The 18493-nt window shown below is 29.5% G+C and overlaps 2 protein-coding genes across 2 annotated transcripts; both read left to right on the top strand.

Moving 5' to 3' along the window:
* The first annotated feature begins 5395 nt into the window (after positions 1 to 5395).
* LOC145844338 (activator of 90 kDa heat shock protein ATPase homolog 1-like) lies at positions 5396 to 8428 on the top strand. Its single transcript, XM_082951728.1, has 3 exons — positions 5396 to 5699; positions 6989 to 7203; positions 7538 to 8428. Exons 1-3 carry the CDS (start codon positions 5414 to 5416, stop codon positions 8069 to 8071), a joined length of 1035 nt encoding a protein of 344 aa, XP_082807854.1. The 5' UTR covers positions 5396 to 5413; the 3' UTR covers positions 8072 to 8428.
* Positions 8429 to 13732: 5304 nt separating this feature from the next.
* Positions 13733 to 18221, top strand: LOC145830038 (uncharacterized). Its single transcript, XM_082937935.1, has 7 exons — positions 13733 to 13928; positions 14251 to 14381; positions 15537 to 15663; positions 15836 to 15976; positions 16615 to 16727; positions 16876 to 17394; positions 17923 to 18221. The coding sequence occupies exons 1-7, from the start codon at positions 13742 to 13744 to the stop codon at positions 18097 to 18099; spliced, it is 1395 nt and encodes a 464-aa protein (XP_082794061.1). The 5' UTR covers positions 13733 to 13741; the 3' UTR covers positions 18100 to 18221.
* The last annotated feature ends 272 nt before the right edge of the window (positions 18222 to 18493 follow it).

Raw genomic sequence — 18493 nt, forward strand, 5'->3', positions numbered from 1 at the left:
TTGATAAGTTTATTTTGTTAAGTTAGTTATAATCTGGAAAAAACTTACAAAATTACTTTGACAATCCTGTTCAGGCTATTTTGATGGTTTTTGAAAAACTCTAGGGACTTTTTTAATTTGAATGAGTTGGTTAAGTTTTAAAGTTTAGGGCATGGAGAGTTTACAAGTTATTGTTATTTTAAGTATTTTCTTAGCCATCAGTATTTTTTACCCATTAAGGGCATAGGGGGGGGGTAAACACCCTTTTTTGGTTTTTGATCTTATTTTATATAGTTTTTACTAAGCTACAAGATGCTTTTTACAGATTAAGAAAATTCAAAATAATTTTTGAGATATAGTCGGTCAAAGTCGGAGCTAACAATAGGTTCCTTATGGGAGGCGCAAACTAAAACAGCAAAAATAGACTATTTCACTAAAAATCTATCTTCTCCTACGTTTTTTGAGATAACTACTTCAAACTTTCAGGAAATGCTCCTTGATATATTTAGAAAATTCTGTCGGAAAAAATTTAAAAAAAAATTAAAAATAAAAATTTTATATAAAAAATAAACAAAAAAAACAGTTTTTTTTTTTTTTTTGTTATGAAATTTTTATTTTTTGGTTTTTTTAAATTCTGTTTCAACAGAATTTTCTAAATACTGCAAGGAACATTTCCTGAAAATTTGAGGTAGTTATCTCAAAAAACCTAGGAGGAGATATATTTTTAGTGATTTCTAGTTATTTGCCGTTTTAGTTTGCGCCTCCAGTAAGAATCCTATTGTTGCCTCCGACTTTGACCGGCTATATCTCAAAAATTATTTTGAATTTTCTTAATCTGTAAAAAGCATCTTGTAGCTAAATAAAAACTATAAAAAATAAGATCAAAAACCAAAAAAGGGTGTTTACCCCCCTATGACCTTAACAAAATTTAAAGTAACTTTATGGGATATAAGCAATCAAGGGAGAGAAGTTTATAAGGTTCATAATGACTATTTAAGGGCATAGGGGGGGGGGGGTAAACACCATTTTTTGGTTTTTGATCTTATTTTATATAGTTTTTACCAAGCTACAAGATGCTTTTTACAGATTTTAAAAATTCAAAATAATTTTTGAGATATAGCAGGTCAAAGTTGGAGCCAACAATAGGATCCTTATGGGAGGCGCAAACTAAAACAGCAAAAATAGACTATTTTACTAAAAATCTATCTTCTCCTACGTTTTTTGAGATAACTACCTCAAACTTTCAGGAAATGTTCCTTGATATATTTAGAAAATTCTGTCAGAAACAATTTTTAAAAAAATAAAAATAAAAATTTTATAACAAAAAAACAAAAAAAAAAAACTGTTTTATATAAGTAAACTTAAAATACTTAATAACAAAAGTACAGTTTAATGAACTAATAAACTTTTATTTTAAGTGGTTCAAAGATGTTTATGAACACTGGCTCAAGTCTGTGGTTCTCAAACTTAAAAAATTTGTGCACAGTAGATTATAAATAAAAAATTGCTGTTTACATTAAAATAGATTGATAAATTAAAAAAATGTTATGACAACTTTACTAAGTTAGATAAGTTTTAAAACCTATCATCACAAAACAATGATAATATATTCGTGTTGGCAAAAAATCTGGAATCCTGGAAAAACTCAGGGTTTCAGAAATAATAAAAAAAAAACCTGGAATTTTAAACAAAAATACTTAAATCATGGTATTGAATAAAAATTTGTAAAAACCTGGAATTTTAGATAACTTTTACATGTTAAAAAATAAAATTTTAATTTACCCAAAAAATCTATCATTTAGATAATCAACTTTTTTTTTGATTTAAAAACACATTTAAAGAAGCTTTAACATATATATCTTCAATGTCATTAAGGGCATAGGGGGATAAACACCTTTTTTGAAATTTTATTTTATATAGTTTTTACTAAGCTACAAGATGCTTTTTACAAATTTTAAAAATTCAAAATGGTTTTTGAGATATAGTCGGAGGCAACAGTAGGATCCTTATGGTAGGCACAAACTAAAACAACAAATAACTAGAAATCACTAAAATCTATCTCCTCCTATGTTTTTTAAGATAACTACCTCAAATTTCAGGAAATGTTTCTTGCAATATTTAGAAAGTTCTGTTGGAACAAAATTAAAAAAAAAAAAATTAAAAAAAAAAAAAAATGTTTTTTGTACACACTTACTAAAGTTTTTAAATAGTTATCTCAAAAAACCTAGGAGAAGATAGATTTTTAGTGAAATTGTCTATTTTTGCCATTTTAGTTTGCACCTCCCATATGGATCCTATTGTTGCCTCCAACTTTGACAGGCTATATCTCAAAAATTATTTTGAATTTCTTAAATATGTAAAAAGCATTTTGTAGTTTTGTAAAAACTATATAAAATAAGATCAAATTTCAAAAAAAAGGTGTTTACCCCCTATGCCTTTAAACTATACACATTTTTTTACCTTAAACTTAATAAATAAACTAAAAATAGACCCTTAAGCGTTTAATTTTCAAAACCTGGTATAAATTTTGAAAACCTGGAGAAACTTGCCAAAAATATTTAGAAACCCTGTATATTGACACAAAAGTATGTTTTTAAAAATCGAAGCCTTTTTGCAAATATTCTTTTTTTGAATTAAATTTCTGGATTAAAAAATTATTTAGGAGCCCTGTACTACTATATTTTAAACACTTTTATTTCTACTGTATATTTATAATAAATAATATGACCACATTTAGTTTCAGTTTCTGCTTAAAATAAACCAGAATCCCACACAAATTTTCTATAATTATTAGAGAAATTTAAAAATTCAGCATACTTCATTTTAATTAAACTTTGTAAGTACTTAATAAATACAATTATCAACTAGCACTAGTTTATCTGTATATGAAATATATAAAACTTTTTTATATACACTGGAGTTGCAAAATTAAAAATCTAAGATGTTATAGATTTTCTTATTTGAATTTAGATAATGGTTTTTTATTAATTTGAGCTTATTTTTAATATTCCAAGGAATTAATTAGTTTAAGTAAACTACTTATTTTAGTGAAATTTTTATTAGTTTGATACACATCAGTTTTTATAGGCTTTCAGTATTTTGATAGAAAATTAAAAATTAATTGAAGTTTTTAAAAAGTTCTTATTAAAAAATCTTGTTTATTTTTAATAAATATTATAAGTTTCTAGTTAAAATTATTTTCTTGCTCAAAAATATGTTTCATAAACATCATTATGCAAAATAAGATAAAATAAATTAATTGATTACAAAAACTGTTTTAGATAGTTATTAGTCCTTTTTAAATTTTAAATAATAATGTTTTAAGTTTAATTCATCAGGCCAAAAGTTCTCAAAGAAACAGGGCTGCCACAAGGTCAAGAAAATAAGGAAAAGTCAGGAATAAATGGGGATTTTTAAAAAAGTCAGAAAATTTGACAAAATTTGAAAAAACTTCAGATTTTCAGTCAGAAAATTTTTGTCAGTTTATATTTACAATATTCCTTATTTTCAATGCCTGCAAATGGTAAAAAAAATTAATTAAAAATTCTAAAATGTAAGACTGAAATTGTAAATTTTTTCTAGAAATTTACAAAATTATTTGACTTCTAATGCCTTAATCTGGTAAAAATTTGTAAAATGTTCTATTTTAAAACTGCAAAGTTTTTCTATTAATATATTTAACAACTACCCGACTTGAAAAAACCGTTTTTGTTGGATTTTTGTATTAATGATCTGTGGCAAGGAAACTTTCATAGTGTATCTGTGATATATACACTAAAGTTAATCTTGCAGAGTTTTAGAAGCTAAGTGTTTTTTGTTTAAGTAAATATTTTAGTTCTTATAATTAAGCACTATGTAGAGTATTTTATGAAACAAGTTTAAGTGTATATTTTAACTCTTTATAATTTTTTCAAAGTTGTTTAAGTTTGAAAAATAAGTTATAAGAGAGATATATGTCATAGTTAAGGATACTTATTTGTAATTTTTGTAGAATAACTGTAGTTTTTAAAATAAATATGAGTATATTTATTTGTTACAAATTTTATACTAGATAATAAAAGGAGATACAAAATTGATAACTTTATAGTTTCAAGTGTTTGATTATGTATTTTAGAATAAGTTAAATTAAGAATTTGATTTACAAAGTCAGGAAAATTTTAATAACAAGTCAGGAAAGGTCAGGAAATTTTTCTTAGCTTGAACTGTGGCAAACCTGAAGAAATAATACTAACATCTCTTTTACTGGTGTAAAATGATTACTTGGAATTTCAAAAAGATAGTATTATGTGTATATTTTGCTTACCTTAATGTGTTTTTATGTTTTGGTAGTCTTGTCTAGAAAGTTTAGTTTGTGTAAGGAGTTTTAAATTATAGGTATATTTTCAGAGAAATAAAATCAAAAATTTATTTAATATTACTTTGATGTAAAAACCTTTTATGTTAAGTGTTTTGTTTTAGACTAGTTGTAACTTTTTAAATCTTAACGTTTTTGTTCAATTTTATCGATTTGTAATAAACGTTTTTCACTGTTTGAATTTACAATATGCTAAAAAAAAAGTGTTGAATATTCGAAATTTTTAGTTTAAGTAATGAAACCTAGCTAAACTAAAGTAGCTTGCATTATTTTTCATAGATATCAAGCTATTTGTTTTTTAACCTAGGCTAGTTTTGATTTTTTTTCTTAATCTCTATCTAGCATCTTACTAACAACTTTAGTTTTAATTTAATCAAATAAACTTTTCGGTATTTAAAGCTATTCAAGCTTGATTATCAGTCATTTATTCAGTTTTTGCTTCCACATTTTTTATTGAAACTCTGGCTGGCTTTTTTGCCTCAAAGAGTGGTAATTCTATTATATCTTAAATATTAGTGAATATTGGATTGTAGACTTAAAATACAAGGGTAATATTTATTAATATTAAATTTAATTCTTGAATAAATAAATTCTTGAAAGAATAAATTCATTGTTTCTCCTCCAGTAGTTGAGATCTTTCTATTTGTTTTCTTAAAACCAAAACATATAATATCTGAAATATTAGTGAATTTTGAATTGTAGAGTTAAAATACAAGGGTATTGAAATTAATGGTTTCATATCTAATGTAATACACTTTAAGTATACAACACAAATTATTTAAATTAAAAAATACCTTAAACAAAAATTGCAAAACTATTAGTTGGTAGTAAATAGATAACTATTTTGATATTTGATATAAGTCAAAAGTTATAAAATATATATAGTCAAACAGTAAAATTAAACGGTGTTCTGCAGCTGTATAAAATTATTCTTACAAGGCATGTAACTTTTTTTTAATTTGTATTTAAAACACTTTGAAGAAATGTTTTTGCCATCTCAATATGTCAAAAAATTAAAAGTTCTATACTTTAACTTAGAAATATCCTTTGCAGTAGTTATAATATAAATATACCAAAACTATGGCCGAATGGGGAAAAGGAGACCCGCGATGGATTGTGGAAGAAAGACCCGACAACCACAACGTCAACAACTGGCACTGGGTTGAGAAGGACGCCACCGAGTGGTCAAAAAAAGAGATAAAGCGGCTCCTGACACAAGTGGTGGTAGATGACGAGAAAGTTGGAAAGTGCAACATAACCAGCATCAAGTCCTGCAAAGGTGAGGCCACATTGAGCAACAGGAAGAAGAAGATCATTGCGTACTTTGAGTTCAACGTGGTGTGCAAGTGGAAGGGTAACTTGAACGGTTGGTTGTTGTTAATATTGTAGCATTTGATACTATGAAAATTGTTTATTTCTATTTACAAACTACAGGGTTGCCACACACTCAGGGAATTCACGGAAAGTCAGATAATTTTGGTTCTATTTTTTTAACTCAGGGAAACTCAGGGCAGTTTTGGTTTTTTCTAAAGCTTTCAGGGAAATTTTAAGATATTTTAAAAAATCTCAGGGAAATTTTTTTCTAGATCTAGAATGAGATTTAATCAATCCAGTTTCAATATTTTGTTCAAAAGAGTTGATTTTATTCATTTTTAAGTGCTTATTTAAGAACTTTTTAGCCTTGTGGCAAGTTCTTCTATATTCTTAGAATTAATATGGTAATTTTCTCTTAAATAATTTTTTTTTAGGATTAAAAAAAAAACTCAGGGAAGTTTAAGGTTGCTCAGGGAAAATTTTTAGACTCAAAGAGTGGCAACCCTGGTACTAAAATTTTGAAAAAGACAGCTGTAAGGTAAATGAAAATTGTTTTAGTTATAGATGTGTTTCTTAACAAATTATTGTGACTAATTTGAATCTTTTTTTGAAGCAAACTAGTTTGAAACTTTTGACAATTTGATGCTAGCTATAAGCTTTTAAAACGCCAAATATTACCACTTAACCTTATTGTTTTTATTCAAATTGCAACTGATTTAATGTTTCTAGAAATTTTTAAGCTGTTACATAAAAAAAAAGTTTAATACCACTGATGGTCTATCTTGTTTTTAAAAACTTTATTGCTTTATTTTTATACTATTATAATTGTAATAATATAAATTAGTTTTAGAGGTATAAGGTATAGAAGTTTGAATGTTTTATAGTTTGTGTATCGAAGTTGGTAATAAAGGATTATAAATCAAGTTGTTTGATAAAAAACAATCTCATTTAAATTTAAAGCATTTCAAAGAAAAATTATAAAGCTTTTTTATAGTCACAGCCTTTTGCATCTGTAAAAAAAACTGTTTTATCAAAATTTCAAGTTTAATAACCCAAGTTTAAAAACTATATAGTTTAGTAGGTTTTTAGTAAGTTCTAAACTCAGAAAAATTTAATGATTAAAAAAATACTTTTCATCTGTTTAGCATACAAAATGTTTTATCATTGATAAGTTGTTTGCCTTAATTTTTATTTTAGTTGGCTGTTTTTACTTTCAGCTTTCTTTATAAACTAATCCACGTCAAAAATATTACTCTTTATCGCCTTAACTTTTTTTACTCTCACTTATTGGTACTACCAATGTTTTTTTTTTTATCTAGATGTAAAATTTACTTCAAACAGGCTCTGACATTGTTTACGAGGGAGAACTCGAGATTCCAAACTTGAGCGAGGAGAACAAAACACACGAAATAGACGTGAACGTTTCCTTCACCAAAGACCAAGTGAAGTGTCACGAGCTGAAGGAGCTTATGCGCACAAAAGGAGCCAAGGTAGTGCAGGAAGCCCTCGGGGAGTACATGGAAAACCTGAGGAAAGACTGCGGCTCAACACTTCAGGTAATATTTTCACAAGTTATGTCATCTTAGTTTTGTTTATGTGTTTGTTATTATAGATCAGGGTCTCCCTATGTGGTCCCCTTGTGGGCCATGAGCAGTAAAGGAGCCACAAGGGGCCATGAGATTGTAATTTGAATCTCACAATAATCTTGAGTTGCAGATGAAGAACAAAAAAAGGTCTAAGGTGTTTTTAATGGTAGTTTTTTGAGTAGCCTTGTTGAGGGGGCTATAGCTTTTTTAATTTCTCTAAATGGGGGCCATTTCAAAAAAGGTTTGGGAAACCCTGTTATAGATTAATCAATTGTAAGTAAATAAAACAGTTCTTATTTTTCAGGTTCCCACCAAAGACAACCCAAAAGACTCAGACGAGAAGAAGAAAAGCTCCCAGATGAAGCGCGAGTTCCAGCAGATGGTGATAAAGAAAGCAGCAGCCAAACCAAGTCAAGAAGTCGGCGTCAAGATCAGCACCAAGAAGCTGAAGATGACGGAAAAGTTCCAGTGCGAGGCCAGGGACCTCTACAACGCCCTCACCACCGCCCACATGATCTCCGCCTGGTCCAGATCCGCAACGAAAGAGGACGCCAGCGCGGGCCAGGACTTTTCCTTCTTCAGCGGCAACGTCACCGGAACCTACACGCAGCTGGTCGAGAACGAGAAAGTGGCCATGAGGTGGCGCCAGAAGTCGTGGCTGGCCGGTCACCACAGCAAAGCCACCATCACCGTGGAGCAGGTCGACGGGGGCGTGGAGCTGAAGCTGGAGCAGACGGGCATACCCAGCGAGAGTTACGAGTCCACGAAGCAGGGGTGGACCAACTACTACTGGAAGCCCATCAAGCAGTGTTTCGGGTTCGGCAGTGCAATATTTTAATTTTATAATAAATTGTTCGAGCGTTGCTTGCAAAATTAGTTTTATGTTTTTATTCCTCTTTTAAAAGATAACTGTTTTAGGTTAATTCCGCCTTGGTTAAAAATGTTCGTGGGTTTAGATTTTAGAAATGTTTAGTTAAATGCACTGTTTTTATTCCACTTTGATTTTAGTTTCAAGTTTAAATTATAGTGGTATAAAATAATTTTACAAATTAGTACTTGGGTTGTTTTTTCCTTGAATAAATTATTTAAAAAAAGTTTCTAACAGATTCACAAAGCATTTAAACGATGGTTTTTGCAGTGTACACCTTGAACTTTGTGTTGCTTTTATGAATTTTATTTTATACTTGTTGTAGTTTCTCGTGCAGTATTGTTAGGTTATTATCTGGTTAGAATAAAAAAAAATTCTCTATCATTGTGTTTATTTACTTCTAGGAATGGTATTTAAAAACAAAATAATGTAAGATTTTATGTTTTACATGTCTAGTGTCTGCTAAATCTGAAGTTTTATAAAAGTGTTAATAATTATAACAATAGGTTATTAATGCATATAAAACTTTGAATTTGTCTAGGCAAAAATCAATAGACTCAACAACAGACAAAATATAATTTGTTATAAAAAAGAAAATACAAGATATAACTACTTGTAAGCAGACTAATTTTTGAGTAAAATGTATGTTTAAATATAAAATTTTAATTTAGCCCACTTTCTTGGTTTAGGGGTTACATATTTCTTAGCTGGTATAAGTTACCACCTTGAAGTTTTGAAGGTCGTCCAATTCATTATTCTTTCCCTCTGTTCAGCTATTTAACCTTCTGCCTCGACATAATTCTGAGCTGCTCACTTACTATATTGCTCAGCGCCTGTATGTATAAAGTCTTTTAGGAAATTGTAGTTAGTAAAATGTATATAATCAAAATACTTACCGTATTTTGATCCACTTTCTCTGAATTAGTTTTGCTTGTCAAAAGAATCCGCCATACACGATGGGCAGCAAATCAAAATAATATGAAGTATTGCAAACGCAATCAATGTGTTATTCGGTTGGAGTACCATTTTAAGTTTATAAAAAACTGAAAATATAGTTTTTTCTACAAACTGTATCATTGTCTTTTTGTTTCATTTAAATATTGATGATATTTCTAACAAACGCTGTAGTTGTAAAAACCAGTTGTTCTAAAGATTATAAAAAAGCACAATAGATCCTTAAGAAATGATACAAAAGTGAACTCATTCTATTGTAGAACAATAGAATGGTTGTTGGTTAGCTGCAATTTATGCATGTAATAAACCGATTTTACACTAACAATTTAAAAAAGCTTAAAAAGTAAAAAATAAAATTTTTAGAACAAAATACATAAAAATGGTAAAGTTTTAAAATTTATAAATGCATGCTGTTGTGCTAAATGCACTTTTGGTGTATGTTAAAATATAAATCATACGCATTTATTTAATTAAGAATAAGGACTACATTATTGTAAATTGTAGAGAAAGTTTCGATTTTTACAAACAAAAAATATCAAATCTACTTAAAAATAAGTTATTGTTAAGCTCTATGTGTTTTTACTTGTATACAAATAGTTTGATAAACATTAAAGTTTTATTTAATAACCTTAACTGTACTATAGTTTATTGAACAAAAAAAATCTCTAAATGTTTAGTCCTAGGACCTGGTGCACGAGGAACCTTTCGCTTATCGAGTCGTACACTCTTAAATACCTTTTAAAGTCTTGTCAAGGACTGTTTTGGTTAAACTAACAAAATTCGTACGGAGAAAAATCTGTTGTAAGCAGCTTAAAGCTTTGTTAAGTAAAATTATATTATAACTGTCAAGTCATGTGATACTTACCGTTTTAAAAATAAACAGCAAGTTCTACAACTAAGTCACCTTTAAATATTTGTCAAAGGTTTAGTTAGCTTACTTAGAAGATAAAGTGTTTCTTTCTTTTTAGTTATCTTTAAATACACAAAACTTTTTTCAGGTTGTATCAGTTCAACCAAAAAATATATTATACTAGATAGAAATAAAAAATTTTAAACAGTTTAAAGGTGCTAATCAAAATACGATAAAGTCAATTTTTTAAGCATTAAATTGATCTTACAGCGGTTTAATCAATATTTTTAGACTAGAAAATGTGTAAGTAAACCGCAATGAACAATTCTAAATCATGTTTTTTTTTTTTATTACTATTAGCTCCTTTTTTAGAACCATTACTTTTTATAACATGTTTTTAAAATTACAAAAGAATATGTCATAAAAAAATTTTGTTTAACAGCCAAACTAAAATAGTCTAAAAATATCTGAACAATAAATAACAATTTTTGCTTTAGTAACTTAGTATTGCTTACTACAGTTTGAATGATTATCAAATAGTAACTTATGTAAAGTACAAAATACTTGTCACTTTATAAATTTAAAGACTATATATTAAAACATATTCTTATAACATATTCTTTTATAACGAGTTACTAAAACTATTGTTTTTGTAAAACTAAAGTGAATTTATACAACCACCGAAAGTTGTCAGCTGAAAATTCTAGGCGCTTCTGATTGGCTAAAACTTAACTTCTGTGTATTCAAGTTTTATTTGTTAACTCTTTTTTTGGATTATTAGATATATGTTAAGGTTTAGATTTAAAATTTTAAGTAAAATTGGTCAGAGACTAGATGATGAATATGTGTTGATGTACTATTACTTTTCAACATTTGCATGTATAGTATTTGAATGAAAATATATTCAAAAAAATTACACTACAGTCTACTTTCATCAGGTAATAAAAAATGAGTCACATAATTGTTGCACGTTTTTACGTGCAACAGGTATTTTGAGGACTTTTTTTTCGTTCAATAAACTATAAAAGTATCTTAACTTGGTTCGCAGTTTTTTTTTAACTTGAACTCAGTAAAAAAAAAAAATTACAAGCAGTATAGCATTTTGACAACACAAACAAAAATAAAATCACACTTATTGAAGTTATCTCTTTATTATCCTTCCTACTTTTTGATTATCACTGACCAAGTAAACTTGCTAACCTTGAGAAACCCTGCTTTAAGATGCTTCTCCTTTTTATAAAAAGTTCTTATGTAAACAGTAGTTTGTTGTTAGGTTTAAGGTGTGAAGTGTAGGATAGTTAAAATAAGTAAGTAGATTATAAATCTAAAATAGACAAAACAGGTGCATTGATAAGGTAAAAGTTCGTAATTAAACAAGTTGAAATGAGTATTTTAAAGTTTTGAATAATTTCTACTCTATTTATACTGAATATTAGCTTATATCTATTCAATTTTATTCAAAACAGGATCTTTGGTAGTATATTTCAGAATAGCTGGATTTTTGAAATAGTTATTCTGCATTTATTATATTACACTCACGCTTTTCTTCATTTAATAGAAAAACAAATATCTTATTCGTTTTCGGTATTTAGTTTGTACTTAACGCGGTTACTCAATCGCGTACCTCTTCAAGTATGTAGCCTAACCATGTCTCTCCTGCACTTAGTTTTACAAGCTGTGACTGTTTAATACTTTTGATCATTTGTAATTTCAATAACTTAACACTTGCTTATGAGAAAAAGTTGACAATTAAGTTTTATTGGTAACAGTTATTTAAAAACAATTATATAATACTATCCATAAACTTTCTATAAAAATTGATAAAAGTTTTGTTAATTTGATATAAGAAATAACTTAAAATGTTGTTCGTATGAAAATAGATAGATTTTATTGGATTATTTTCTATTCAGTGTTTTTACGTAATTTACATAGCACTTTATTTGTATAACGCACAAAAGTTTTAAACCTTATGCAGTGCTTTAAAACGTTTTTTTTTATAACTGTGTTAATAGTACAGATTTAATTGTCGAAAATAACAATTAGGGGTCTCTAATTTGTAAAAAAATAAATAAACAAAGAAGACCGACCACTTACGAACTTTGAGCGTTTTAAACGAAAATAAACTTTAAAAAAATTAAAAACTACAATTGTTTTATTATTAAATTAGTTTTCCACAGCATGCATTAGAAAAGTTTTTCATGTTTCGATAACTAAAAGAAAGTTAGGAGATTGAAACAAATAAATAATTTAAGTAAAGTTCTCAAACTGGTACAAGTGTAACAAATAATTCCGTTAATTTTTTTTATAGATTTAGTAAAGTAACAAAAGTTATGAACAACAAAGATAAATTTTTTTAATAGATATAGGTTCAACAGATTAAATAATTAAAAAAATTATATCAAATTGTAAGTCGATACTTATACAAGAAACTTGTAAAAATAATTAAATTAACGGTGTTGTATTAAAAAGTATATGTGCTTAAATTTATACTCTCCCAAAATATTTTGAAAAATCACAATTTTGTATACGTTTATTAATAATTTAAACAAAACAGGTTCTAAATAATAATTTAATTTTTTATATTGTTCATAAGTATAACTGACTGAATAAAAAACAAATTATATTCAAAATCAGTATATAACACAACGAGTTTAAACAAAAGTTTTAATCTTTACAAAAGTATTGTCGTAAATATTTGTTTTACCTTTTAATTGTCAGTGTCTTAACATTAATTTGTTAAAAAAACAAGTTAAGTTTAAAAGTTTTCATTTGAAATTTTAGTAATAAAAAGATAACGTCAATATTTTAAAACAATATTCTATACAATTTAATAAAAAGTTTTACCAAGTTCTTGTACAAAGGTTAATATTAAATAAAATCTGCTGTAACTGTTTTTGTTATTGCTTACATAAATCGCAAAAATTTAAGAAGAAACGGCGCAAATACGTCAATCAGCGCTGATTCAGATTACTGCGCACATGCTTTTAAATCATCCTTATTTCCGCTTACTTACAATGCACGCACATTGTGATTTTGTTCTAAACTGTATATATCTCATACAGAGCTGGATGTGATTAGTTTAATTAAGTTTTGAGTTTTTTCAAGGCAACGCGAGTTCGAATAGTTTAAATAAAGTGGTTTTAGAAATTGGTTTTATAGACATGAATGTTTGCTAGAAGGGTTCAAACTAAAGGCTGTATTAAATTATTAGTATTTTTAATTAAATAAAGTTTTAAGACTAAAAAATATACTATCAGCTACCATATAAAATAATTAAAAATAATATATTTTTTTAGTTGCGTGTAAACAAATCAATTGACCTAATTACTAAATCAGAAGTGATAAATTCTATTATTATTAGTCTATAAAATATTTTAGATATCAGTTTTATATTTAGTTAAATACAACAGGTTGAAATTTGTAAATGAGAAGTTTTAAATACTTTGTTGTAAAACCATGAATTTTAAGAATAAAATGTTTGTATAACTCAGATCATTATCAAAGGGAAAAGTTTAAACAAAAAAAAGTAAATCAGTATGTAAGAATTAAGAAAAAAAGCTACGCTTAAATAAGAAAGCATTAATATGCAAACAAAACATATAATGATTATAAAAAAATAGTGTTTACAAATCGAACAAATAACTTGTGTAAGGAAATTTGTGATTAATGATTATAAAATAAATTAGTGTTCACAACTTGGACACCAAATAGCTTGTGTAAGAAAATTAATTTGTGGGCTGTAAGAAAAAATAAATTATGTGAATTAGTCCCATGAAATCCGCCTCTTTTGAAATACAAAAAAAAATCAAAACGCTCTAAACAGACGTAAGTGAATAATGAAACTTGCACTGATCAGCCTGCTAGTCGTAGCTAGCTACGTGGGAACCTCGTCGGCCCACTCGTGGATCGCCTGTTCCGACTACCTGGAGGCGAACGGCGGCACCTGGGACCCGGAAAAGTGCCGCGGTTTCGCCAGGGACTCGGCGCAGTACGCCCAGAAGGAGTCGTTCGGGCTGGACAGAGGTGGGGAGAAAATTGAACAAAATAATTGCGTAAATCGCAAAGGAGTTTGTACCATTTAAATTCGTTTTTAAACTTACGTTCAGTATTTAAAAAAAAAGTAAAAAATCCAGTAAAAAAGGGTGCGCTTATTTTCGGAGATTTTAAATTTCACAGGAAACTATTAATTTTATTGGCAGAAGGCGGTTTTTTATGACTAAACTTTTTTCCGTTGTTTAATGGTCTGTATCTTTCATCCAAATTTTTTTTTATCGTATTTTACTCTTTAATTTTTTATGATAATAAGTCTTTAAATAATTAAGCCTTTAATTTTCGTTGTTGTCAGGATTCGACCACAAGCCGGGGACAAGTGGAAAAGTTTGCAAGACGGACTACAAAGGCACTTCTTACAGCGACATCTACCCGATGGCTGTGTACTATCCCGGACAACAAGTCGTGCTCGTGCACCCAATGAAGGTTGCTGCTCATGCTGTTTACGTTGTCTTTTTTTTATTTAGTTTGTGGTTTACGTTAAGTAAAACACAAGGCCACAAGTAATGGCAATTATGATTTCAAAGGAATCTAAATAGAAAAATAATGAAGGTTACTGGTTGAGCTGTTTTTATTTTGAGTTGGTATGTGATTAACAATAGGGTAAAAAATGGTATTTACACGGCGTTAAAATAAAAATTGAAAACATTCGTTGTAAGAACTTAAAAAAAAAAACAGCACGTATTTTTAATGTTTAAATGAATTTTAACTTAAAGAGCTTCGTAATAAAAAAAAACTTTGGTAATAGCGAACTTCATTGTAGTTAGTTGTTTTTTTATTTTAAAAATTCAAATGACTTTGTTCAAAAGTCATCGTGATAAAAAAAAAAACATTTGAAACAAAAAATAACTCAGCTACAGTACGAACGTCATGGATAATTAATGATTCATATAGCTTTTTTACAAACAGTAAACGACTAGTACTAGTAAAATATACTGAAAACTACTTTTAAGCCAAAAACGTTTACGAATTATTTTGATATAATAAAAAAATTATAGCTTGTAAGTTGGTGTATAAAAAACTCTATACAAAAAGTAGCGACCAAATATCCATTATTGTTTTGTTTATTTTATGTATACTAGTTGAATTAATAAAAGTTTTTAACATATTTTACTTGTAGCTTAAACTGAACGACTAAAAGATTACTGAAATACTTTAAGTGACTGTTATCATATTTCTATCAACATAACGCATAGGAAACTAAAAATGACAGCCTGTAAGTAATCTTAATCAAAAATAGACACAAATCGATATTAATTCTATCTTCATAATTTTTTCAAGCATATCATATGTTTTACACATTTTGTATATTCAAAAATTGAAAACAACACCCGTAAAGATTTTTGAATATTTGTTTTAAAGCTACCTTAACAAAAATATATAAATAAAATACAAATCCTTTTAATTTGCTACTTTAAACTCTCATGACAGATCGTGTCAACTGCGTTAAATCAAACTTACTGATAATATTTTTTAACTATCTAATAAAGTACAAAACGGCCTTTAAAAAAACCATAAATAAAGAAACACAAATGAACGCGTTTTTCAAAATCATTGTTTTCACGTTTTTTCTTAACACAGAACCACGGGGCCACGTCCTGCACCAACATCCACATCCCCGACCACGGCTCGTGGGTGTACCACGGCGGCCCGAGGACGAACGGCCCCATCTCCGACTACGACGCCAACGTGGTTTCCTACCTCGGAGGTTCAATTTGTTTTTAATTAATTATCGTCTATTTTAGGATCAAAGTAAGTACTAAAGGTTACTGATACAATGCTACTGACGCGCAAATTTTTATTTTCAGCTGATTAAACAAAACTACTAACGATTTCTTCAATATTAAATTGTTTCCACAATGAACTAATTTGATGTACAGCGTCCAAGTTCGGTTCTGCCAACGTTGCGCCCGACACGTACCCGAAGGAGGGCTACCAGAACGCGCCCAAGTTTTGCGATGGGGACACGGACAAGGCGATGGCGACTTACATGTTCAACGTGCCCGACACCCTAGCTCCAGGTTGGTTTAACGTTTGGTGTAACGAAAGCTTTTAGTATTAAGCCAGGGGTCGTCAAACTGCCGCCCGCGGGCCAAATGCAGCCCTTTGAGTCAAAGTCTGCGGACCGCGAGCTCATTTTTAGCCAAAAATATATAATTCAAAAACAATGAAAGTTAAATATTTCGTAATAAAAACTTACTGTTACGCTCTTAGTTCAATAAACTATTATCATTAGTGCCCTAATATTGCTTATTAATATTGCGTATTTTGATCTTAAATAATATTTTTCTACTGATTACCAAAATTTTTAGTAAAAAAATGCAACCCTCAAAGATTTTTTCTAAATAGTGCGGCCCGCGAGCTACTTTTTCTAGGAAAATTGGCCCGCGAGTTACATAAGGCTGCCGACCCCTGTACTAAGCAATCGATTTTACTCTCAAGTTTTTTGTTTGTTTTTTTTAGGAAAGTATTAGAATTGTGTTAGTTTTAAAACTGGTGCAAATATGTGTTTACAAAAATGTCGTGATTCACACAACCCGAGCCTTTAGCCTAAGGTTAAGGGAGCAGTTTTCAGTTTAAAAGCTGTTGCAGTTGTTTTCCGGTGTTTATTATTATGTAAATCACAGCAGCTCATACTTATTCATTATTACTTTTAAAGGCGAGTACACGTTCGTTTGGACGTGGTCCTTCAACGGCCCTACTGACCTCTACAGCGGATGCTTCGACGTCATAGTGGCCTCAAACAAGCCAGAGAGGGACAACATATTGCAGGTTTATTTGAAGCTAAAATAAAGCTTTTATACTACTACGAAACTTTAAAATTTATTCACGTTACGACGCTTACTGCAAAAAAAAGTTTCATACAAATTTTATTTTTAATAGAAAAGTAATATAGATTAAACAACGAACATTCAAACAGTCGAGGGATGCGAGTATAAACCTCTTCGTGCCGTGCGGAGGAACGCTGTCGAACGGCGGGGTCGGAAGCTGCCCGTCTTCCGTTTCCTCAAATTCTACCCTGGCCCCCACCCCTGCTACCCCGGCCCCCAGCTCATCACCTGCTACCCCTGCTACCTCGAGCACCGCTCCACCCACCTCTTCTACAACAACTACTTCTGCTACCCCACCTACAACTACAACTCTTGCTACCCAACCCACCTCTTCTACAACAACTACTTCTGCTACCCCACCTACAACTACAACCGTTGCTACCCCTCCTACAACTGCCACTACTAATATTACTACCACAACTACTGATTACGGTGACGGCAGCAACGGCGGTGGGTATGTCATCACCAACCCCAACAACGACGGCGGCTTCTGCCTCCCCGTCCAGGCCACGCAGTTCAGCGGCAGCATCGAAGTGGGGAAACCCCCTGTTTCGGTTGTCAGCAGGAAGATAAAGCTGGACCTCGTCTGCGACGTCGAGTCGATTGTGGTGGGTACTTCTTGAAAATTGAATACATATATATATTGTATATATTGTTGAAAATATATAACTAGTAAATATATATATACTATTTAATAGTAAAAAGATATATATATATTATTTAATAGTTATTGTTTCAAATTGAAAATGCTACAGCTAGTTAAACTAACTAACTTTCGACAGAACCCTTTTGAAGGATTTTTAAATAGCTTATTACGAATATTTCAATCTAAAAGAAACAGTACGTATGTTTCATGCAAACAATAAAATTGTCTAAGCTATAGCTAAAAATTACAAACAATTTTTTTGTGGTATGAAACATATGTACTGTTTACTTTTAAAGTCAAATGTTTTCAATAATTTATGTATATGTATATAGATATATGTAAATTGTAATTTGATTTGTAATATTTTTAAAGATTACTAACACACGATTCTGCAAATAAAACGTTGCGACGTTCTAGTTGTGGTAAAAATATACTTCTTGGTTTTAACAAGTCATGAACATAAACCTGTGTAAAAATTTTTGAACTACAGGTGTTCAACGGGCGAGTGCTCGACGAGAGAGGCGACGACGGTTGCTACTACGTCATACAGGATGACATCGATGACGTCACATCGGGTGTCGTGAAGTTCATGATCACGTACGAGAGTTGCGACTTTGCGAGGTACAAGCCTAGGGCGAAGCTCGTCGGAGAAAAACGAAAGAACTAAGCTCGGATTTTTGCTTCTGTTGAAAAAATTTAAATTTTGAGTTTAAACTGAAGCACGCTTTTTAATTTAAACACTTTTACAGCTCTATGCATCGTTGATTTTGTAAATAAAACAGTCAACTAAACACAGCACTTTAAACTGTTTATAATGAATTTTTATAATGTATTAAAGTTTGTTGAATTTAAATACTTTTATGACTGACAAACTAGCTGAAACGTAAAATATAAAAGTATGTAAAACAATAAAGTTTACTACGGCTTACTAGGAAACGCTTTAACGTAATATCCGGTTTATACTCAGTTTAAAACACATGTCTTTATTTTGTACTTGGTTTTTTATAATTTAAAACTCTAGATTTGGTTTTTAGTTATCTAGAAACACGAATTTAAATTAA

Source organism: Thalia democratica, chromosome 1, assembly GCF_965202585.1.
Source record: "Thalia democratica chromosome 1, ktThaDemo2.hap1.1, whole genome shotgun sequence".
NCBI lineage: Eukaryota > Metazoa > Chordata > Thaliacea > Salpida > Salpidae > Thalia > Thalia democratica.

Excerpts from the sequence above, each read along its gene's own strand:
- LOC145844338 (XM_082951728.1), top strand. The coding sequence starts at position 5,414 with ATGGCCGAATGGGGAAAAGGAGACCCGCGATGGATTGTGGAAGAAAGA. Across the intron at positions 5,700-6,988 it reads GTGGAAGGGTAACTTGAACG|GCTCTGACATTGTTTACGAG; the intron begins GTTGGTTGTTGT and ends TACTTCAAACAG. Across the intron at positions 7,204-7,537 it reads ACTGCGGCTCAACACTTCAG|GTTCCCACCAAAGACAACCC; the intron begins GTAATATTTTCA and ends CTTATTTTTCAG.
- LOC145830038 (XM_082937935.1), top strand. The coding sequence starts at position 13,742 with ATGAAACTTGCACTGATCAGCCTGCTAGTCGTAGCTAGCTACGTGGGA. Across the intron at positions 13,929-14,250 it reads GTCGTTCGGGCTGGACAGAG|GATTCGACCACAAGCCGGGG; the intron begins GTGGGGAGAAAA and ends CGTTGTTGTCAG. Across the intron at positions 15,977-16,614 it reads GCCCGACACCCTAGCTCCAG|GCGAGTACACGTTCGTTTGG; the intron begins GTTGGTTTAACG and ends TTACTTTTAAAG.